This window comes from Diadema antillarum, unplaced genomic scaffold (genome assembly GCF_040938485.1).
Source record: "Diadema antillarum isolate AM-2024a unplaced genomic scaffold, OU_Dant_1.0 scf00000008, whole genome shotgun sequence".
In the NCBI taxonomy this organism is placed as follows: domain Eukaryota; kingdom Metazoa; phylum Echinodermata; class Echinoidea; order Diadematoida; family Diadematidae; genus Diadema; species Diadema antillarum.
The window spans coordinates 1,848,083-1,872,110 of NW_027270897.1; the positions used below are offsets into that span (position 1 = coordinate 1,848,083).

At 39.2% G+C, this 24,028-nt stretch overlaps 1 protein-coding gene and 1 pseudogene across 1 annotated transcript; both read right to left on the minus strand.

The window, feature by feature from the left end:
• Positions 1-334: 334 nt before the first annotated feature.
• Positions 335-23,557, minus strand: LOC139717819 (TBCC domain-containing protein 1-like). The gene is made up of 16 exons (XM_071629319.1): positions 23,439-23,557; positions 22,705-22,829; positions 21,570-21,661; positions 20,860-20,968; positions 20,395-20,458; positions 19,711-19,880; positions 18,089-18,155; positions 17,307-17,427; positions 16,433-16,490; positions 15,922-15,970; positions 14,950-15,029; positions 10,705-10,827; positions 8,020-8,195; positions 6,767-6,864; positions 1,621-1,770; positions 335-409 (listed from the first exon to the last, which is right to left on the minus strand). The coding sequence occupies exons 1-16, from the start codon at positions 23,529-23,531 to the stop codon at positions 335-337; spliced, it is 1,650 nt and encodes a 549-aa protein (XP_071485420.1). The 5' UTR covers positions 23,532-23,557.
• LOC139717598 (uncharacterized) lies at positions 11,891-14,379 on the minus strand (annotated as a pseudogene).
• Positions 23,558-24,028: the final 471 nt, after the last annotated feature.

Genomic DNA, 24,028 nt, shown 5'->3' on the forward strand with positions numbered 1-24,028 from the left:
CTTGATTATATAAATCCACTGTTGCATCTGTATGTTCACTTATAAATCATAAATTGACACTATAATAACGTGCCGATTCATATCCAGATATCTGCCTTTCCACACTTTGATGCAAAGTGGGCCTTTCTTTCAGCCACAATAGCGCAGCTTCCTCCACAGGAGCATTTTACACACATTTCACACACCAACACTTACAATGTAGCTTTAATAGTACATATTGCAGCAAATTTGAATCAAGGTATTCTGAAACACAGTGGATAGAAGAGACAGAAAAGAAAAATAGATAGTAACATCCTTTGATCTTGCAATGGTCCCTTGGTGTAAAAAAAATTGGTCATTTCCCTGGTGAGAGAGACATGGGTACCAAGCCATCTAGCTCCCTCTTGTGTCCTGTTTCTGCCAGCCAAATCTGTGCACAGGAATAAGAAGATGTACACACAGGGTTATCATGTTGCATAAATTGTCGAACAGAGGGTTTACTCTTGCAAGAAATAATTTGATATGGACTTCACAAGAATATGTAGTCCCTTCGTCTAAAAACAATTTTGACCTCCCTGATCAAAATAAACTAAAAACAATTTAATCAAGTCTATGAGGTGATTTTGCTTGGATATTAGACATAAAATATGAACTGTAATCAAATCATGTATCATAAAAGGGGGAGATTTATCAGAGGGTGTTATATCTGCTTGTTACCTTCAGATAAAGTAGAAGCAGGAGAAGGGCTAGGTTTTGTGTTTCACGAGACATTTACATAAGAAACCTATTCAAATTTATGAATCTTCTTTTCCCAACTGCTACTGCATGATAAGCTTGTTCAATTCTTGCTATAAAGTATATTCATTACCCTCTACGTTAATCTTCCACTTCAAATAATTGACAGTAGTATGTGTAATGGGACTACTTAATGTACCAGGTTGGGTCGCTGCATAAAAACGCATACATGCTTCTTTGCCCTATTCATATCATCTCTGCATTACCCTACTCTGCAAGCTAATCTCAGTGAATACATAATCATTTGGTCTGAACATGTGCAACATTTTGTGAAATTTCTAAGGTTCTTTTGGTGAACTAAGGTAGGCATTCCCAGAAATCTCTTGGTGCCTGAAGGGATAATGTTAAATTGGCACAGTCAGATTTGCAAAATATCAAGAAGTTTAAGATTGCAAAGACTTTGCGATCTTTTGTCATCTGGTCACACTGACAGCCAATCTTCTCGATCTTTGGATTGAGGAGTTTTGGTCACTAGTGCATGCATGCAAGAAAGAAGAAAGAGTATGCCGCCCAACAGCTGGTGACTGTGACGTAACAATACACTCCTATTCATCACAATCACCGTGCGCTTCGGAAGCACCGCTCACAAACAGGTGGTTGACTGGTCACATGACGAAGATCGCAAAGTTTTGGTTTCTACAGGTCACACACTGGTAAAATATCGAGAAGTTTGGCAGGGGTGGGGAGAAATCTCCCTAGTTGGAGTGGGAAGTTTCCCAAGAAATTTTGCAGGAAGTTTGCGGTTACACTGGCAAAACTTAAAGATCTTAAAGATTCGAGAATCTTCAACTTTTTGAGCTTTTGCTGGTTTGACCGCGCCTTTTGTTTCCTTCAGCGTCGCCTTACCTGGAACTTGTTCTCCACCAGAGCCTGTAAATGTTTCTTCTGCTCCGCGGTGAGACTAGTCTCCTTCACAGACTGCTGCCAACTGTTGATCTGCCGGTCACGCTGGACCAGGGCTTTCTCGTACTGGACTGGCAACCCACCTGGAACCTCCTGCCCAGGTGACACAAAGAAGAGAGTTTAACAATTGAAAACAGAACAAATTTAAAGGACTGGTGAAACAAGCATCTTTGACAAATGGGTCTGCATGTCATAATTGTATAAAATGGAAGTACCTTTGTGGAAACAAATCACGTCATAATGTAATTTGCAAATTTACTTTTACGTCGAGAAGAATTTTTCCATCCATCACGCTTGTACAAATGTATTTACACATCCCACAAAATCTGACAATGTGAACATGAAGGAAACATACATTGCAGATGAATTTGTACTCAGCACAATTCTTTTCTTCAAAACAAACAAACAAACTGTCACAAATGTACACACTAGTAGTTATGTACATGTATGATGTACTGCATGCATGGTTGTTTTAATGTGTATGTACACAGGTTGACCAGATTAATGGAGAACATTCTATGTGGTATAGATATAGTACATACAGGCTGACCTGATAAGTGGAGAATTTTCTAGGTGGTATACAATGTAGCTATAGAGTACATGCATGTAACAGGAAATACATTATAACTCACTCAATCTAGAATGATTTCACCCTTTCCAGAATTTTCTGGGAAGTGCTTACATGTTTGGCTGAGTGAGGCACTGTCCCTGTAGCCCAATGTGATTGGTAGTTATTCTTGGTAATGATGTTTTGTACATAGTTAGGCAGTGAGTCATCCAGGATTCCTGGAACTTGGACTAGCTAGAATGTGTGGCCCCAGGTTGGAGAGAGTTACAGAATGTGCTAGAAGGGTGAATAGATAGTATATAAGCTAGAGAAATTCTGCAGTAGGCAGAGTACCCAACACCTCTGCTCTGAGAGTTACGTCACTTCTGGCTCTGAAGCGACTTGTTATAGTCAGTCCTGTGTTACCTGCTGACCTGTTATGTTTGTGGAGATACTTGGCCTGGGAGACATTTTGCCTGCAGAGAATTAATGTGCCTTCATTGGACTCCATATTTTTGTGTCAATGGACATTGCTACGGCAAAGCTGTGACGGGCTGGATTCCTCGCTGGACACTATAAAGTGAATCATCATTCAACGCATCGACTGGACGTGGTCGTTGGATTCTGCACGTGTCGCTGTGAACATTATACCGTGGACGTATATCGGGGACATTTACCCCGGACTTACACCGAGGATTATCATAACCTGTGCCTCTGGATTTACGTCGAAGGAATCATTCATCGGTGCATTGCGGATCATTCATCTGTGCATCGAACATCATATCCGGACATTACCAGGGAACTGTAGCGACTTTAAGATTTGGATGCATGTAAGTGATTCCATTACCGATTTGTAATTGTTTGTATTGATCATTGCTGTACTGATATGACGCCGATTACCAGTCTGTACCCACAATATCACTGTTAATAAACCGCCTGAACATCAGTTGATTGTTTCTTTTGTGCGATCATTCTCGGAGTGATTTTGGTCGTAACAAAATTGGGGGCTTGTCCGGGAAGTGAATTTAAGCCAAAACTTAGAATTTGGAACGTTCCGGAATCCAGAATATTGGTACAGACAAAATACCGGTTGAGTTGATTGTTCAATTGTATATTGTATGTAATACAGTGTGACAATGTCAATCAGTACAATGGATGTTCAGGCATTTGTTCAGAGGACAGATTTGTCCCTCAAGGATTTGCAAAGGTTACGCAAATGTGATTTGACTGCTATTGCACAGCATTTGAATGTTGATGTTCCACAAGGTGTAAGAAAGGCAGAGATTCTTGACTTGGTAGCTGGTCACATGGAGCTCAAAGAAGAAATTGACACTCAAGATCTAGCTCAAATTTCAGATCAAACGAGGCTTGAGCTTGCTAAATTGGAAATGAAGGAGAGAGAAAGAGCAAGGGAATTAGAACTGGAGAAAGAGAAGATGAGACTAGAAATGGAAATGAAGGAAAAGGAAAAACAAAGAGAAATGGAAAGAGAGAGGGAAAGAGAACAAAGAGAAATAGAAATGAGGAAATTCGAAATGGAGCAGCAAATGAAGTTGCGTGAGATGGAATTGACTCATGCACGGACAATTGGAAATCATGAAAAGGCTCCCTCTGAATTTGATTTGGCCAAGAACATTCGATTGGTGCCAAAGTTTGAAGAAAGCAGAGTTGATGCATATTTTGTGTCATTTGAGAAGGTGGCTAACAGTTTGAACTGGCCACAGGAATTTTGGCCCTTGCTCCTTCAAAGTGTGTTTGTCGGCAAAGCAGCCGATGTGTACTCATCTCTCTCTGAAGAGCAATCACGTGACTATGCTACAGTCAAGAAGGCAGTGTTGAATGCTTATGAGTTGGTGCCAGAGGCGTACAGACACAAGTTCAGAAATTCGTACCGCAGATCAGGCCAGACACATGTTGAGTTTGCTCGTGAAAAAGAAATGATGTTTGATAGGTGGTACAGATCCCTGAAAGTGGATCAGGACTTTGATAACCTACGTGAGGTTGTTCTCTTGGAAGAATTCAAAAAGAGTGTTGCTTTCAGTGTGAGGTCGCATTTGGATGATCACAAAGTGACAAGTTTGCATAAAGCAGCCTTGATGGCTGATGAGTATGAGCTGACCCACAGAAATGACAACAGACCACCTTTCAGGAATTTCTCTGGAAATAAGAGAGACAAAATTCAGTCGAGCAGTCCAAAGAATGCTGGTCCTGAAAAAGGCACGAGTTCTGAAACTTCATCGGCACCAAAGCCTCAATCTGACAAAGGGTCCAGTACAAGTGCAAATGTCATCAAATGTTTTCACTGTAACAAGACAGGGCATGTAAAGTCACAGTGTTGGAAGTTGCAAAACAAAACAAAGAAGGACTTGGGACTTGTCATGTCAAAAAGTGTCCTACCCGAAAACAGTGTCCCGTTCAGTGAAACACAGGCCATTGAAAGTCAATCTCCCAAATTCAAAGATAGGATGAAGCAGGTGGATGAGAGCTATCGTAGCTTTTTGTTTGATGGTGAGGTGACCCCATGTACTTCTGGTGAGGCAGGTAAGCCAGTGGTCATCCTGCGGGATACAGGGGCCTCTCAGTCGTTGATGGTGGATGGTGGTATGACTTTTCCACCAGATAGTGCAGTGAATGCAAAAGTCTTGATTCAGACTGTTGATGGCAGTTATATGTCAGTGCCACTGTATAGAGTGGATTTGAAGTGTGACCTAGTTTCTGGTCCTGTCACTGTTGGAGTTGTTCCTGAGTTGCCCATGGCAGGGATTGATTTCCTGTTGGGGAATGACTTGGCTGGGGACAAGGTGGTTGCGTCTCCAGTTGTTTCGGAGAAACCAGTGGTGGTTGCTGAAACTGAGCAGTTGCAGGAGGAGTTTCCTGGGATTTTCCCAGATTGTGTTGTGACTAGGTCTCAGGCTCGTAGAGCTGTTCAAGATGATGCGGATTCTGTTGATGTGGAGGAGAATTCCGGTGTTTGGTTGGCAGAAACCTTTTTCAAGGATTTGAATGATGGGGTTGCTGTATTAGGCTCCGAGGCTAACAGTGATGGGCTGTTTAGCAAGTCTTCCTTGGTTGAAGCACAGCAGGCAGACTCTGAGTTGAAATGCTTGTCTCAGATGGCGTGTTCTGAGGCTGAGGCTGAAAAGGTCCCTGAGTGCTATTATGTCAAAGATGGCATTTTGATGAGGAAGTGGAGACCTCCCCATAGGCCAGCTGATGAGGATTGGACGGTGGTCCGTCAAGTTGTTGTCCCTCCTAGTTACCGCGGTGAGATCTTGAGGATTGCTCACGAGTTACCTGTATTTAGGTAACTCGGAGTGATTTTGGTCGTAACAAAACAAATGCACAAACATTTGCAGTAGTGCTCTTTCCGTCAAACAACACTGGAGACATGATGCAGCTATGATGTAACAGCCTCACTGCAAAGTGCCTGTCTGATCATGCCACAGTGAAGTCACCAACACACAACACTTTATCAATGTCTTGCACACAAAGACCACCAATTAAATCATTTTGTGGAAGATTTTGTTATTGACTCTTGGATATTTTTGACTCCTGAAATGTCTTGAGCACTAGAGATGTGTAATGAGTGGAACTTCATGTACACAATACTACCACAGTTTCATGACCATAACAGCTGCTGTTGTGGATACCCAGAGAACATCATTAGGCACTTCAAAAATATATCAACGCACAGAATTATGATTGTTTTCAGATTTGTCTGGTATCTCTGAAGTGGCTAATGACATGGCTCGACACTAACTTTTTTGTTTGGTGGCCCGATGGGGCCACCAAAATTCTAAATTTCAAATTTTTCGTGGCCCGAGAGAAAAATTTGGTGTCCCCCCCCCCAAAAAAAAAAACAATAAAAAACATTAAAAGTCCTTTTTTTATGAGTCAAATATTTAAGTTTATGATAGTAAGAATTAGAAGTTGGACATATCTACTCATAAATAAACTTCAACAAACTTGCAACACTCACCCTCAGGCACTCATTCAGTCCTTTTCATCCATCCTTTAAACAAATTTAACTGCTAATTTCAAGCGCAAAAAGTTACGAATTTATTGACATACTTTTCAAAAAATTTTGGTGGCCCGAGGTGGGCCACCAAATTTGCCCTTTTTTAAAATCTGGTGGCCCGACTTTCATTTTTGGTGGACCCGGGCCACCGGGCCACCGTTAGTGTCGAGCCCTGCTAATGATCTATAAAAGCTTGTGTTTTTCCTGCTTTCATTTCAAAATTAATTTCCACTGAAGCTAATGTCTCTTTTCAAACACCTGCACAGTAAACTTATCAGGAATACCACGTACTAGACCATGTAATACCAAAAAACATCACTTAACGATCAGTGGTAACAGTGAAGATTGCCTGGCAATGCTATGGTAATAACAATACAAGAGCCATCCGAGAGAATAGTGCTTCCACTGAAGAAGTTACCTCAGGAAGATAAAACCATAGCTGTATTACCACTAGCACATAAACCAAATACGATGGCAGATCATATCATAGGAGTGCTGAAGGGTACAATAAGCTCTCTACTCACCGTTGTCGTACCATCCATCTCAAACGGGATGACGAATGTGTAAAATTCTTTGGGAGACATCAACTTGTAGACAGGATGCTCTTCTTGGTGGTCTGGACCTACCCCCCCCCCCCAAAAAAAAAAAGGCAAAAATAAAACGGATTTGATTAGTATACAGAATTTGTTACATCTGACACCATAAGGACTAAAGGTGAACATGCTAATGACAACACAGTACTTCTCCAACAACAGCAACTACTAATGTTGAAGATAATTACGATAATGATAACAATAATTATGAGAAAAGAGTAACTACTGCTCTCATTCCTACTATTGCTCTAACAAGTATGGCTTTGAGTAATGATAACGATTAATAATAACTGGGTAGGCATAATCGGAATCACTTTTTTTTCTCAATGTCATCATCTAAAAAATTACCATCATAGCAGTGATATTACTACTATCACAAAAATGCTGACTTGCCCCCCACATCTGCCAGCGTTTGAATCAAAATTTTTATTTGTCCTCACCATGGGAGCTTCCCTCACACACGTAACCAATACCAGTGACTTTGTCTACACAAATGACCATTTCAAGACACCTAATACCAATACAGACACCTCATCCATATACATGTAGATTACCACCTATAGACATCTTCCTTACACAGATTGCCAACTGCAGACACCTTACCTGCACAGAATAGCAACTATATAGAGACATTCTACCAGTACAGATGACAAAGTACTGACAGCTTATCTAAACAAATTACCAACTTACACTGAAGACACCAGATCTATACAGATTGTCAGCTACAGACACCATACCTACACAGATAGCAGCATAGACACTTTCCCTATACAGATCATCAATTACAGATACCTTCAGATTCCTACAGATACTACACAGACTGCAAAATAAAGACACCCTACCTAAACAGATTACTAACTACAGACACCTTACCTACAGATTACCAGCTATAGACACCTTACCTACACAGATTACCAGCTATAGACACCTTACCCACACAGATTACCAGCTACAGACATCTTACGTACACAGTCAGATTATCAGCTACAGACATCTCACCTACGCAGATTACTAGCTACAGACACCTTATCTTCACAGAACACCAACTACAGACATCTCACCTAAACAGATGACAAAATACTGACACCTTACCTACACAGACTGCCAATTATAGATACCTTACCTACACATACAACAAACTACAGACACTTTACCTACACAGACGGCCATCTATGACAACTTACCGACACAGATGGGGTTGTTCCATTGGCTGGGCTTGGGGGCCAGACCAATGCTTGCCATGTCATGCTGCAGCATGGGATAATGGGTGTGGTAAGGGGCCAGAACCAGGCTGTCATTGCCACCCAGCAGCACCGGGCGTGTTGGGGTCAGCATATGCAAGGTGCATAACGTTGACCCACTTGGAAAGGAAAAGTGTGTTTGAAGTATGTTAACATTTATGTCGTTACTGCACATTAACATATCTGTATCAAAGGTGAGACAGGGTGATAAAGTTGACACTGTGTATTATAACTATAACAAACTTTCTTGAGTTGCTTGCACAACTTTGTTACATCAAAACTATATTGCAGCAAATCCCCATCCCAAGGCAACTTCTCTACATGGACATTTCAATATTTATAACACAGGTTGGACGTGCGTTCATATTTTCCTACCGTGCAATTTCTTTGACGGGAATTGTTTTATGAATAGTTTATTTCTTTCTTTACTTAATTTGATGGCATATTACACAGATTTTACTTCCATATGGTGATAACATATTCACATGACATTGATTCTTTCTAGTTGCATCACTTTAATCATTCACATCAATGTCTCTTCACCAGCTATCAAATATTGACTCATGAAGGAATGTGACAACAGCTGCATAATTCATGCATATATGATATAAGCTGACCCAGCTAAGAAAGATACCGAGTATACGTGGCATGGCTTAGAGTGTTTTCAGTTTGCTAATTTCACAAGTTGATTGCTATATTTTGCGAAATTATCAAATCACAGAAATATTGCCTCCTACAACACAATAATTGTGTTGTACTGGTATATCATATCCACAGTGGGAAATCACTAATTTTTCTCTTGAAAAGTGACATCACTTCTTTTCCGTTCTGTCAATGTCGTTCTACATTGCATATTCAACCACTCACGAGGTGGTCTCACAAGTCCCAATTAGCGAAATATCAAATTTGGCAGGTATATGGCATTTGTGGTATAAATGAGAACTAGTATATGCCTCTCAACTCTATTTTGCGTCTGATGATCCCATAAGACCAAACGATTTCTGAAAATTCACGTACAGTTAAACTCGCGTAAGTCGATCTTCTCGGGACTGAGCAAAACACATCGACTTAGGCGATTTTCGACTTGTGCGTAAGTCGAAAAAAATCGACTTACAGTTACACCACACGTTGTATATGTATAATGTACATGTACTGTATGTTGTCTACTCTGTAGTGGAGGTGAGAGCTGGAGCGGTGTGCCCGATATTTGCCCTTCAGCAAGACACTTTATCCACATTGATGCAGCCCAGGGCTCCACACTAACTTTTATTTTGGTGGCCCGATCGGGCCAAAGTATTACTGAAGTGATACAGGATGGTACCCACGTCTAAAATAAATAAATAAATAAATAAATAAATAGAATATTTAATCATCTTATACCGTTATTCTGAGTTCTAAGATTTAGCAAATAGACTTATAGATTATTACAAAAGTTGATGCCTATTTAGGTGGTCAAAACTTGCGTTTGAAATGAAAAAGTGGGAGCATTTGCAGACATTTGTAAACATCCAACATTTGTTTTAGCATCGTAAAGAGCCGAAAGTTACCGTTATTTATTTCTGATTGTAAAAGCAATCATCCACCATTTACAAATATTTTAACACCTTCCGGAGACGAATGTTACCGTTAATCATTTTCAAATGTAAAAACAAGCAACCGACATTCATTCTAGGATCTTACAGAGCTGAATATCATCCTTATTCATTTCCGAACGCAAAATCAAATATCTGACCTTAATTTCAGCACCGTACGGAACTGAATCTTACCATTATTTATTTCCAAAAGTATAAGCAAACATCCGACATTTATTTTAGTATTATACGGAGTCGAATATTACCATTATTCATTTCCAAAATTAAGAGCAAACATCTAACATTTATTCTAGCATCTTATGGAGCCGATTGTTACCGCTGTTCATTTCCAAAACTGAAAGCAAACATCCGGCTTTTTTGGTGGCCCGGCGTGCGTTTTTTGGTGACCCCGGTCGCAAATCAACCATTCGTGAAATCGTGAAAAGACTCCACTAAATATAAGGCATAGATCGCTACACTCGGCAGGGGCTACGTCGTCCTTTCACCAGGTCTCGTTACAAAACCAAAATCTCGCGTGACTTCTTGCGTTACCTATCGTTAATGTTAACGAAACATCGTTAATTTGCGCTAGGATCGTTACTCATCATCTACGACAAACGTTAATTTTCCCGATCGTTAGTTTGCGTTATACTGACGATTCAGGTGAAACCGCTTGCGTTAATGAAACGTTAATGCTTATTAACGCAAAGTTTCTTTTGGTATATACTGTATGTTAACAAAAACTGGCGTCTCGTGATTTTGACAGTGATTTATTACACAATAAAATCTTATTCGACTTAGGCTCAGTGAATTCAATGGTTTTTCCATGAAAGTGTTCTTGGAATTTCATCGACTTAGGCGAGTATTCGACTTAAAAAATTCGACTTGTGAGTGAATTAATACACGTAAGTCAATGGGGAAAAATCAGGACTTTTTAAAATCATCGACTTGTGCGATTATTCGACATATGCGACGTCGACTTCGGCGAGTTTAACTGTAACTCAATTCTCTTCTCATGAAGGCCAAATGTTAACTATAAAATCAGAGTTCTTCCTACCTCACAGTGAATCTCCCTGCAGCCGCTATGACTGTGACATGCTCACAGCCAATGAGATGGACTGATGTCTCCACTGCGCCCAGCACCACGGTTGTGTGTCTGCACTTCTCTATGCTGGCAAATCTATAGAAAGTGTGGTGCATGAAAACAATCATGGCTTTTAATATCAACAGAGTGAAAACGTTGCAACATTTGGGACACAATCTCAAACAATCATGAAGCCTATTAATACTTAGTAAAAGAACATGCTGGAAATATACATTGTACAAAGATTTGGTTTACTTGAGATCTTCTATCTGAAATTTGAACTACATGCAACGTTAGATGGAAGAAGTAACTGTTTTGCCTGCAGTCAACATGGCTGCACAACTGCTGTTTCAAGCATACTTTTAAGAAAATCCTCTGCCTGTAGCATCGAGACACTATCAAATGGCACACTTTGATTTGAAGAAGTTTCTGACAGATTGAGGTGTTAGATATGGTATGGTTGGGTGTTCATCACAACGACCACCTAACGTTTTTCTATCAATAGAAACGTGAAAAATATCACAATTTGCCTGAAATTTTACTCACGTGTGGAGAAAATACTCCGGATTCACAAGCGTGTGCTGAAAACACGAATCTGAGGTACGCGCTCTAGATGGCGGCTTCGAACGCGTGGGGTGTCATTTTTTCCGCACTCAGTTGCCCTGTTCATTTGAACCGACCACCCCACCCTCTATTGACAATACGTATAAAGCGTACTTAAATGCGTTTTTTTCGACAAGCTGCTGTTTTTTTTCTAGCCCTCATTTTTTCCCCAATAATATTTGAATATATTTTGAATCCTTTGATATTACTTTTGAAGGACTGTTTGATGAATTTGAATTGATTTTCATTAGGAAACTTTTCATTGTAATTTGAATAAATTAGATTCAACTCGTACAACCTTCATGCCTCTCAGTCTTTCGCGTTTTTTCTTTTCTCATATCATGCAAAACAATACACGCTCATACATTATTGATAATCTTGCACAAGTTAACACCAACATTTCACAAAATCATGTTTACTATTATTTACTATTTCAAATCATCATCCATTCAAAATGAATAAGAATACACACAAGGTACACTTAGATACGTTGTATGTTTTTTAGATGTATTTGAATTTAACACATTTTTTTTTCATTTTTCTCTTTCACTCTCTTTTAATGACAAGGACATTTGAAGTCATCATTTTCTCCGTACATTGGCTGCTCCGTACAACACTTCTGGTGAACCCAGTGATCGCATCCTCTCACATCACATGCCACCCAAGTGAAAATTTCGACGATGTTCTTGTTGCGGTTTGGGGGTGTGTTGCTCCTGCACACACAACACGGATTTGCATCGCTGGCGTCATCATCTTCGCTGGCACTATCATCGTGGTTACGTGAACGAGAAAAGAGTTCCCTGTTTGTAGTGATGCCGGATGGTCCTGGTTGACTTTCAGTCCTTGGAGCCTTCTTCTTTCCGGATGTCTTTTGCTTCCTCTCGTTTTCCACATGTATGAGTTTCACGAAAATCCGGTCTTCTGTGATGCACACTCCCGATGCCCTATACTTGTCTTTTCCTCTCTTTTCTTTGGCTTGAGGCGGGCTAGGGGTTCTCGTTTGGAGGAAAGCTTGGAAATGTTGCCATCCTGTTGAGGGCCGTCCCCCATCGGTCCCACTTGGTCGGTTTCTTTGTTCGTCTCCCGAGGGCCCTGAGACTTCTCTGAGGGGGTGACGAGGGTGCTCGTCTCGGTCATGACTTGAATGCGTACGGCATCGGGATTGAATGGGAAAATCCCTGACTTCCGGAATGCCGATTTCAGATTGTCTTCCCGCATAGCTGTCCAATATGCCACGGAAGAAAGGCGTCCGACGTCATACCGTGTGATCATCTTCCCTGGGTGATTTTGCATGAACTTTGCACATTCGGAGAAGTATGCCTTCTTCATCGAAGAGAAACAGACAACATCCAGTGGTTGTAGGACATGGCTTGTATGAGCAGGGAGAACAAAGAGGAGGACTTGGTGCTGTCTTGCGTATTCTATCACGGGCATTGAGATGTGTGAGGTGTGGCCATCGTAGAGAAGCATCACAAACTCATCGTCAGCTCTGGGAGGGAGAGATGGGATGAAGTGATTCTTGATGAAATCTTTGAATATCTCACCGTTACTCCATCCGCTGTCTGACATGGCCATTTTGGAGCCCGGGAGTGTGTCTTTCAGGAGCTCGGGCATGCATCTCTTCCCTTTGAACACATAATAAGGGGGTAATGCCCTCCCTGCTGCGTTGCCACATGCCAGCATTGTAGTTGTTGCGATCCGGTGTGAGACGACGGAGTTTGTCCTCTTCTCAGAGGCTTCACTAACAACCCGGGGCGGACGATGATCGGCGTTAAAGTTTGTTTCATCCATGTTGTAAATGTTGCTTGGTTTGTCAGTGAGATGGTACTTGTCTATCACTCTCTCTAGTTCGGAGAAGTAGTTGGTGAGAATCTCTGGGTTTGTTGCTCTCGCACGCTTCATCTCCAGTCTACTTGGCGATGCCAGGTGGAGGGCAGGCCATCGCCGCATGAAGTGCCGAAACCAGTTATTCGACAAGCGTCTTCCTTTCTGGGATATGGGCCCCCTGCCAAGGACATCCACCATGTCGGTAGCCAACAAAATCACCTAAAAGAATGAGGAAAAAAATGAATAGAAAAATAATCAATTTCAAATATTATGTATGTTTTCCAATTCTAAACGTCGCATAATGAAATGAAAATCTGTTTAAACATGAAATCTCTTTCTCCTCTTTAATAAAAAGGAGTGTTGAGTTTATAGCTACATGAGTTGAAATAATACAAAACATATTTACCTGGGTTTTCGTAAGGCCGTAACCATAAGATGACAATTTCATTAGATGATCAACCAGGGCCCTTTCCGCCTCTTGGGGCAAGACAGTCCCCCTTCCCAGATCTTCGCTTGACTTTGAACACCCCCTCAACCTGTCCAGCAACGTTGATTTTGGAACCCCACATCTTAATGCTGCTTTTCTACACAAGACTTCTTCATGAACAAGCTCAAGGGCCCTCTGAAGTCTTTGTTTGGGGTAGCTTCTACGCCCAATGAAGCGGTGTGGTGTAGGCTATATAATAAAGTAAAACAGAAGGAACAGATTATAAACAGTGTTTTTTCATTAGCATAAGTTGGATTAATTTTTTTTTTCCTTTACCGCAATTTTGGAACAAGACTTTAAATTCATCAAATCCCATCTAATGTTTCCATCTATTTTTTTTCACATCTAATGATTATCAGGTAGCAACTCTTGCCCTCTTTTGTCTCTCTCTCTGTCCTTTCACGCCTCTCTCTCTATCCTCTCGTCTTCTGTTTCACTTTCGTCACCTTCTCACTAGCTTGTATCTATTTGTATGTGAATATTTCAGCTTTATCATAGGCCTAGAGTCTACATCAACAACAGTAATTGTGAAAGCTCGATCATGAACTTCTAAAGTTTTTAAATGTAAAGATAATTAGAATCTAACATGATTCTCTGTTCTCTATGACTGCATTACAAGTTTCGTTTAGTATGAAATCATTAAATGTTTGACCGTACGGTCGTAGCGGGCGACAAAATAATGACATCATGTGTACGTGCTCGAAGCGGCGGAGTTTGAGAGAGAGCGGCATAATGACACTTTTGCGGTCAAAATCGTCAAATTTATCACGGAAGGATACTCTACATCTAACAACGAGTCAGCAAAGGTAGTTATACACGATAGATATTATTCGGTTTTGCAAATTTCGGTAATTTAGAGGGAATACTTACTTGTTTTCGCCTCATTTTACTCGGTAGCGTAGCCCAGTGAAGAATCGAACACCGTTGTGTGTAGTCCCATGCGTACATTTTCTTTCTGTACGCGCAATGCCATTATAGTGCGCGGTCGGTTGATATGGACCCAGTCGGTGTGTTGAACACCTACCATACTGTGGAAAGATTTGTCATTTGACATCTTCCCCTCCCCCCTCTTTTTTAAACAGGGTTATGCATTTGCAAAGTAGCTCTAAGTGCAAAATCAAGGACAAACATGTCATCTGAATTAAATAGCCTAAGAATATACTGTTTGAATTCTTCTTTGTATGGAACAGTGTGCCTGGTTGATATCATTTACTGACAGTTGCTGGTCCCCTGGGGTGAACCACATAGGGTTGGCATCATTTGCACGTATGCCAGAATGGCATAGTCAAGCTCTAACATACCTGACAGGGGACAGTAGGTAGATGTAGGAGTAGTGGCATCGGTGAACTTTGACCCTGGAATCCACCAGAATCTGTGAGCTCTGTGCAATGCATCAATGAATACAAACCAATGGCAATATGAATAATTGCTCTGACAAAGGACAACAAACTCAATGCAAGCTACATGCATGGCCCTGATGAAGTCTTATATGAAGGTTGTCCTGAGGCCTGGTCATAGACCTAGACCATGATGGCTCTGGTCAGAGGCCTGCTTGTACACTGCCTCTGAAGCCAAAACCTGTTTAATAAACAAAGGTCAACTCATGTATAGACTTGCTCTCTGAATCTCGTAATCATATTAATGGGCCTGGTACAAAAATAGACATTTGCAAAAGAGTGTTGCAGTCAGAAACACATTATATTATAGTCTTAATGACAGTATGCTAGCATCACAGTGGTATAAAGGGCTTTCCAATGTACCTTTATCATTCACCAGGTACTGGTCATACATGTACATGTGTGCCAATAAACAAGCCACCTTTCATGGCAAAGGAAAATATACTGTAGATATTATGCAGAGTCAAGTCCTTGTTTTCCTTTGTGTCCTGACTTTTGTTTTTTAAACCTCTGGTCATGTTACAACTACAGGCCACTCAGGTCCGATTCTTCACTGCATTATGAAAATATGTGATTCAAAGCTAATATTTGCCTTGCAATCTGTGTACAATTGTACATATGAGACTTTGTGCAAATGTACATCTGCTGTGTGTTTAACTGCAGACGCTCTTTGACGAGATCGAATGTTGGTGTTATTTTGCAAAAATGCGAAAATAAAAAAGTGCTATGCTCTCCTGAAAATTTATGAATTTGAGATATGAGGTCTTGTCTGCCCACAGATGATACACAATTTTAGAGCGATTGCCCGAAATGACCAGACATACTTTTTTCAATATAACACACATTCTCCTACTGCACAATGTATATCTGCTTTACCTTGGCAAGAGTTTGCTTGGAAATCTGGGACAGGATGACCAGCTGTGAGCTTTGGATGTAGAAAAGGAGATGAACAGTGATTAAAATGTATACTAGATAGCATCAATGACCACTACGGAGATAGATCATTCTATATAACAATTAGATATGTTATACAATATACACTATATTCCAAGCTTACGGAAATATGATACTCTGTGGGTATTCCAAATATGATGACAGATTTGAGTATAATGAATATTATTAATGCAAACTAATCCTCTTGATAGCTTCATCTTTCTTGCCTGGAAGTAACATTTACCGGTAATTTGTGCTTAATCCTTTTTACAACTCCTTACAGTACAAGTTATATATCCACATTAGTGTGAGTGGGTTCCAATTCATTTTCCCCCATCAAATACATGCACTAAACAATCACAACTCAAAACAAGGATTCCCCCTCAAGTAAAGTAAATTAGCTTTAAAAAAAAAGAAGAAAGAAAAAAAAGTAATTTCTACAGTTTCTACTCACGTTTTTGGGGCTTTATTACAGTTGGTTGCCACTCTACCTCTCTTGGTTCCATCCTCACCTAGAAGAAACCAAGCATCCAGCAAAGAGAGAAGAAACTTAAGTACAGTAGAATAACATGTTTCTTCTGACGTACACGGAAAAGATAAACATGACAAAATTTGCTTCAATTTAAAAAAAAAATACTTCAGTGAGATATTTTGCAGTTCAACAAACTCTGCATCAAAAACTTGCATTTTCTTCCAGACTGAAGCACTCTGAAACCTTTTTCAGAGTATAAAAGGATGATGCCTGCATATTGAGACAATATATATATACATATTTTTTTTTGGTACTATTTTATACATGATGAGAAAGATACAGTAAAACTGTGATGTCACTTGCTGATTTTCCAAAAATAATAATAGTGTTGATGTGCTGTAGTAGCAACACATCATTTCTTTTAATTTCTCTTGATTTTCCTCAGGAACAGGTCCATTAGCTTCCTTCTCTGCAATTCCTCCACCACCATTTCTGCTTACAGACCTGGGTTACCCCTATTTGTTGAAGCAGGAACTACCATATATGATTATGCGGTGTATTTCCTAAACATAGTATTTTACAAATTGGGACTAGTAAGACAATTTCATAAATGATCAAATTCACATTTGAGAATAACAGTGAACAAATGAGAAAGAATCATCATCCCTTTCCTGGAGAAAGTTTGCCTTTTCCAACCGCGCACATGATATACAAATCCATTTGTGTCATGAGAAGAAATCTAAACGCAATCTGTGACTTTCGCCACAAATGGTGATCTTCCAAAATATACTGGTCACACATGTACTATTTATATGTGAGTATCCTAATTTCTCTAAATGACTCTTTTGATACTAACCTGCTGTTGACCATGATAGTCTGTGTCCAGACTGGATGCAGCCCGTGATTCCAAAGGGATTACTGCCAAGACTACTCCTCACCCACGACTCAAATGTCTTGAAAGAGAATGCCTGGGTTATCTGCTCAACACAAACAGAGAGACAACAATCATTCAGATTATTGTTACGATTTGGAAGTTCTGTAAAAGTGGAAACTTTTGCGATGTTGAAATTTTCGTGCATTTCGCGCAATCAGAAACCAGCGCGAAAATAAAAGCACGCAACTATTTTTGCTCACTTTACATTTCAGTAGTTCATGTCTTGATTCCGCGTGATTAAAAACCTGCAAAACTCATCTTACCCGGCTGAGCACAAAAAATTACTCGCGCAAAAATATCCACTTTTACAGTAGTAGTAATTGTAGTAGTGGTAATAGTATTACATGGTAGTAGCAGTCATTATTTGTGGCAGTAATAGTGACACAGTAGCTGTATTAGCAGTATGAATGGTATGACAAAAATGATAGTGAAAATCATAATAAAGATGATATCATGATGATGATCATCATCATCATTGTAACCATTGTTGTTATTATTACTATTATCATTATTATAATTATCATTATTATCATCAATATCATCATCATTGTTATTACTAGTAACTACACAACACCTTAAAAGATTTTTACATAGACCGTACAACAGGAATAAAGTAGAATGAAAAATGTAGAAATATTTCACATATCCAGCACACTAGGTTAAGATTATTTAAACTATAGACAAGCTTTTTTTTGTTTTCTTACCTTAGAATATCCACTCCTTGATTGCATCTGCTGGTGTAGAGCTATCTGATGTACAGGTTGGATGGTCCTTGGGATAAGAAACAAACAAACATATTCACATGATCAAGCTTTACCATGTCTGAACAACATTTTTCCATAAACTTTGCACGGCCAGCTTTTGAATAGACTGTATCTCCACACATCGCGAAGTGCTAGAGCTAGAACTGCTGACGCCTTTGACATATATGGCATTTTGTGTCACTATCAAAAATTGACCTTGCATCTGAAATTTGGGTGAAAATGACTTTTTTAGTTTAATGGTCAGATAATCAGTTAAGTGATATCCTGTTCAAATTCCAGCTGTCTTGTCTCAAAAATGAAGCCACCTCGGCATTCTTTAACCCTAAAAGGGCTGGGGGGGGGGGGGGGGGGGTGACGTTTCGCGCTATAATTCTGTAACGCGAGAAGGCCTCGTCGCGAGGCTTCTGGACTTTGTTTGTTCAAGTCTCGCGCAACTTTTGAGACCAAATTTGTGACGTCCGCGCATACTTTTGCGAAGCCACGCCCATTTTTGTAACGGAATGTCGCCCAAAAACAGGCACAATTTTGTGATTTCGTGTACATTTCCTATGGAAAACAGTGCTCTGTCATGAAAGTCATAAAAACCTGATTATTTTTACAATTAATCACTTTCATTGATTAGTTTTGTGCTAAATATGGTAGAAAAGTGGTCAGTGACAATTTCCAATGAAAAAACAAATAAAAAACAAAAGTTGAAAAACAAGGAAATACATAAGAAATTCTGAAAACAATAAAATACATAAGAATTGAAATGAATTTTGGAAGTTTTTGTGATGTAAAACAGATTTACAGATCAAAAATTAGACTCTCAATGCTTTTAATTAGGCTAGGATATGATCGTGAGCTTAATTTGCATAATTAATTAATTAAAATTAGAAATTGATTGTTTCAAAAAATCTTATGACACAATCTTGTAGATTATGACGCGGGTCTCACGCATGCAAAATTTCATCGCGATCACACCACCGATGGCCGAGATCTCAGGGGGGGTGGGGGTGGGGGGCAGAATCCATCCCCCGGTCTGAGCATAGCCAAAAAAGCCCGGCCCCTTTAGGGTTAAGCCAATCCCATTTGATATAGTGCTTTGGCTGCCATGTTTTTTTGCTCTCCTGAACATTTCAAATTTTGTACATATGAGGTCTTGTCGCCCAAGCGACGATATGCCAACAGACAGCCAAAACTGAACACCCACTGACATATGTGTGTGTAAGATATGCTTACTGCAAAAGTGGAAATTTTTGAACATCTAATTTTTCACGCTTGACCTCATAAAATGAAGCCTGTTTTAATTGTTGCTCTAGTTTCATGTCGTGTGAAATGTGCAGTAATCTTTCACTTTTGCAATACCATTTCAGTCCACAAACAACTTTTTATCATGGATTTGTTTTAATATGAAATCCACCCTGTGTGGCTCAACAGAGTGTGTTGTTTGAACAGGGTGCGTGGTCATGACGCTTGTGCACAATGCTTACATAAACAAGCATATCACGCACAGCCATGCTTTTTCTTAGGAAACAGCTGGAATGAAACTAAAGCTGAAATCAAAAGATAGTATGACTCACTTGTTTTTGTTCGTGGTCCCTTCCAAGAGAAAACTCAGAGCCTCGACGGACTGAACAGAGAGGAGTACATCATTGGCCGTGCTGGAGTAGGAGTCTGCTTCAGCCAGTAGGGCTAGGATGTCACTCAAGTAGTTCAACACAAACACGAGATGGTTGCTCTCATCCATATTCTGTGGTGGAAATCATAAATTAGGTATAATAAGGTCGTCCAGTTATTTACTTTGTTTTCTAGCAATTATTAAACTGTATTCATACAAAGAGGAGAGACAGAAAGTTACAGCATAAGAGAACTGCTTGCCAGAGTAATCCTGTGAGGAGAATGCTGTCTATGAATGGACGTCAGGTGTATGGTTTTGGTACTGAATGTCGGTCAAGCACTGTGTAAACAACATACAATATTCCAGGGTTGCACACTAACCCATTTTTTCTACTGGTCCAACCTGTCTGTCTGACCAGTAGGCACCCAGTTTTTTAATGTTTTACTGGTCCATTCCTGAAAAAGTCACTGGTCCGAAAGTTATTTTTTACTGGTCAGGAACTGTCGGACCAGTGCCAGTGTGCAGCGTTGCATATTCACAACATCCTATTCATAATGTCTCATAGCCTTATTCTGGAAGGTTCCAGTACGGCTTAAACAAAAAGAACAAGGCACACAACCATCATACAGATGTCAATAACCCTGACCTTTGTTGATGACCCTGGCGATGTTCTTCCATCAATGTCCGGCGATCTTGACCTTGAAGGCCATCTAAGTTTGTGTGGTCAAAGAATTACTAATAACTGGACATGGAACATTCAGGCATGTACTACCTCAAGCTTCATTGGACAATAAAAAAGAAAGGGAATTAAACAAATGTTCCTTCAAATAAGTATCATTTCATATATCAAGGCTCGACACTAACATTTATTTTGAGGGGCCTGTTAGGGCCTGAAAAATCATCAGATTTCTTTTCTTTTTGGGGGGCCCCAAAAAATTAAGAAAAACATAGAAATTGAAATCATAGGTGATTAATCAAACACTAAAAAATAAGATCAGAGTAGATAATTTTCCATGTTGTTAAATTTGCAAAGAGCAACCAATTTGCCAATTTCACCAAAGTCACAAAAACGAAAACCTCACAAAATATAGCCACTCATAGAAAAGGATACTCTTCACCAGCCACAAGTGAAGACCTGAGAGATATCTTGTGGAGTTGTTGCAGGAAGAGGTAGAGAAGGAACTGGAGTGTGTCCACTGAGAGTGAATTCCTCCATACATCTGGGTGATCAGGAAAAGGATATTTTGTTCCATTGTTCATCTTATTCACACACAGCAAGAACATGGAGTCTATTGAAAGTTACAATGTAAACATGTGAACACAACATACAGTCCTGTTTTTTTTTTTCTTGTTTTTTTGGTTTCTTAAATATTCAAATCATTCTTGAAATGACATTTTTCTTCACTTTAAATGCTTATTTGATCTATTGTCAATTATGGTGAGCTGCATTATTTATGAATGCATTTTCAACACTGTATTATCTCCTGCAGCAACAAACTAAAACTGAAGTCTGTTTCACATCGTTTCTAATGCACTGAACCTAATTCATAATGCTTCCATTCCTATAGGCTGACCAATATCACTGATGTTTGTATACAAATATAATATCCTCATTCTAGTTAAGGCTACTAGTAAAAAACAGTGTCATTCTCCAAAAAGAAAGAAAGAAGAAGAAATAAAATGGATCTTCTTCAAGAAAAACAAACAAACCTAGATATTCCTTTTTCTATTTAAGGTCTATAAAAATATTTCTGATGCATCTTTGTTTGGCTATGTCCCACTTTCATTCCTGTATAGAGAAATGAGATCATTCAGACTGACCTATCGTCTTTGAGTTTTGCACAGCCCCCTCATGGTACTGTAGCCTCTCCTCTGGATTGTGTTCTGTCAGCAAATCAAAGCCTTCAAAATACCTGTTAGGAGAGACAGCAAAATCAAATTAATTCCAATCATTACATGCTAATAGCATTGCAAACATGGTAATAGTCCACTTGTGGAAGTTCACCCAGCTGTCGTTACTTATTGCGGCTAGGTGGCAATGGCTTTTAGAATGATGTGTTTTGTTTTGCTATATAACAATGTGACATGAGCACTACATTTCAATGAAATTAAAATGCTATTGGTGTCTCCCTATTACTTAAGAAATAATGAAGTGTTTTGTTTTGTTATTTTTGATAAAATGGCAAACTACTATATGACAATGTGACATGAGCACTACATTTCAATGAAATTAAAATGCGATTGGTGTCTCCCTATTACTTAAGAAATAAAAAACCAAATGAGCTCATTACCTCCTTCTGTAAATGCCACAAGATGCCACTGAATCTAGAGATACATGTACATGTACAGTGTATGGTACATTTGCCTACAAGTTGTTGTCCTAGTCACAAATATAAGGGAATTTGCATCACAATTGAAGGTTGATACCTTTAACTTGCCATACTGCTGGCAATTTCAAATTACTTAATTCATACAAACAAAATATCTTTTGGAAAGCAAGTCCCTGTGTCAATGTTTTTATTCTTTATCATAATTTCAATCTTTGCATTAAGTGTTCTGTGCTGGAATTTAATTGACGATATGACACGCTTATTTATGATAATCACAATATTTGCTTTACGGAATGGGAAGACGCATCTACCGTGTTCATACCATTCTCACAATTTATCATTAGCTTTGATTACTACCGGTATACATTGTATTTGTAATTCAAGCTTAACCCGACACATTCTACTCTCTAACAGCTTTCATAAAAGTCCCAGGTGCACTCACAGTAAATCCAATCATAATGTCTGTGACTTCCCACAAAATACCCATACATCAGGGCAATAGGTAAAAGGAAACATTGCGGATAACAATAAAGTATCTTGCTACTGGCTACATTCTCTCCCCCCCCCCCCTTCTCTCTCCATTTCTTGACTGAACATTTTTCAGTGCTGCAATTGTGAAAACTTACATCCATGCCAGGTCCTCTAGTAAACCCAGCTTATTGCAGGCAATGTGTTTCCATGTTGGGTAGCTCAGTCTTGGACACCCGGCCTTGCCTTTGTTACGGGCATAGTTGGCAATCTTCTTCAGGTACTGCAGAATATGAACATATATATTTTTAAAGCTTCACCACTGCAGTTTTCTGATGCAAACTTTGCTCTATAAATACAGTACTATGCCATAGAACATTCTTGTGATGCACACTTTATGGGTGCACAAAATTTATTAGATCTGTTATTCATGAATGTAAGAATTTGATCCTTGCTATTAACAAAATGATAAACGCAATGACTTACATAATGCTAGTACTACAGCGCACATACTCTCTCAGATAATCATCAGATTGGACTGTAACATTAGGAAGAACCTGTATTCATTAATTGCTGTGCATATATGTGAATACACAAACTCTTCCAGGCAAAACTGGTGCATCTACATCTGATCATCTTGACATTTTATGAAATACCGGTACATGAAAGTAAGACTAATCTGCTGGCCTGAAAAGGAGAGAAAATAATTGAAATATATGTGATTATCTTAATAATATCTATAAAAAATGTTTGTCTTCTAATGAGTGTAGTATCAATGGAAAGATTTTTTTTTCTGTATTTGATGACCATATTTTACTCTTTAGCAAATTTGAAATTGACATACATATTGGTTTTTGCATTTAAACCCAATCTTCATGAACAAAATACTTACATGTAGGCTGAGCTTTGGGTGAGGAGGGACAGGAAGAATGCCTATGTTGAAGGAGTCAAATTTCGGCCACAAGTTGGCAGTTGGGTGAGCCATGCCGAACGAGACCTCTGCTCATGGCGCCATTCATATGTTTGAAAAAAAAAAAAATATATATATATATATATATTTGCAGTATCATTAATTTGTAGTAAATCTACAACTGTATGCTGATAGTGATAGAATATCAAAACATCATATTGCATGATAAGATGACAGGAAAAAAAAAATCATGTTGCCTAACGTTAAAGAAATCTTGAATTGTCTACAGTATGTGCCCGTATTTGCATTTTATTAATACGGTACAATAAATTTGTCTATTAAAATGGGCCTTCAAGATGACTGATCCTTAATTCTTGTTTCAGGTGAAAAAAAAAAAAAAAAAACTGCACAAAAGTTTGACCTCCAATGTCAAAATTTGACAACACGCAAAAGCATAAGTTTGATTTTTTTTTTAAAAATCAAGCGAGCCAAACACCAAAAATAATCTTAATTCTTGTTATTTCAATAGGCCTACAATATCTCAAATTCTAATTGAGTAATTCTAAATTAAA

What these genes read in the sequence shown, in the direction of transcription:
- LOC139717819 (XM_071629319.1), bottom strand. Translation starts at nt 23,531, where the DNA reads ATGGCTCACCCAACTGCCAACTTGTGGCCGAAATTTGACTCCTTCAAC. An exon ending in CGCCAGGGTCATCAACAAAG is followed by an intron (nt 19,881 to 20,394) that starts GTCAGGGTTATT and finishes TTTCCACCACAG; the next exon opens with AATATGGATGAGAGCAACCA. An exon ending in GGGACCACGAACAAAAACAA is followed by an intron (nt 18,156 to 19,710) that starts GTGAGTCATACT and finishes TCTTATCCCAAG; the next exon opens with GACCATCCAACCTGTACATC.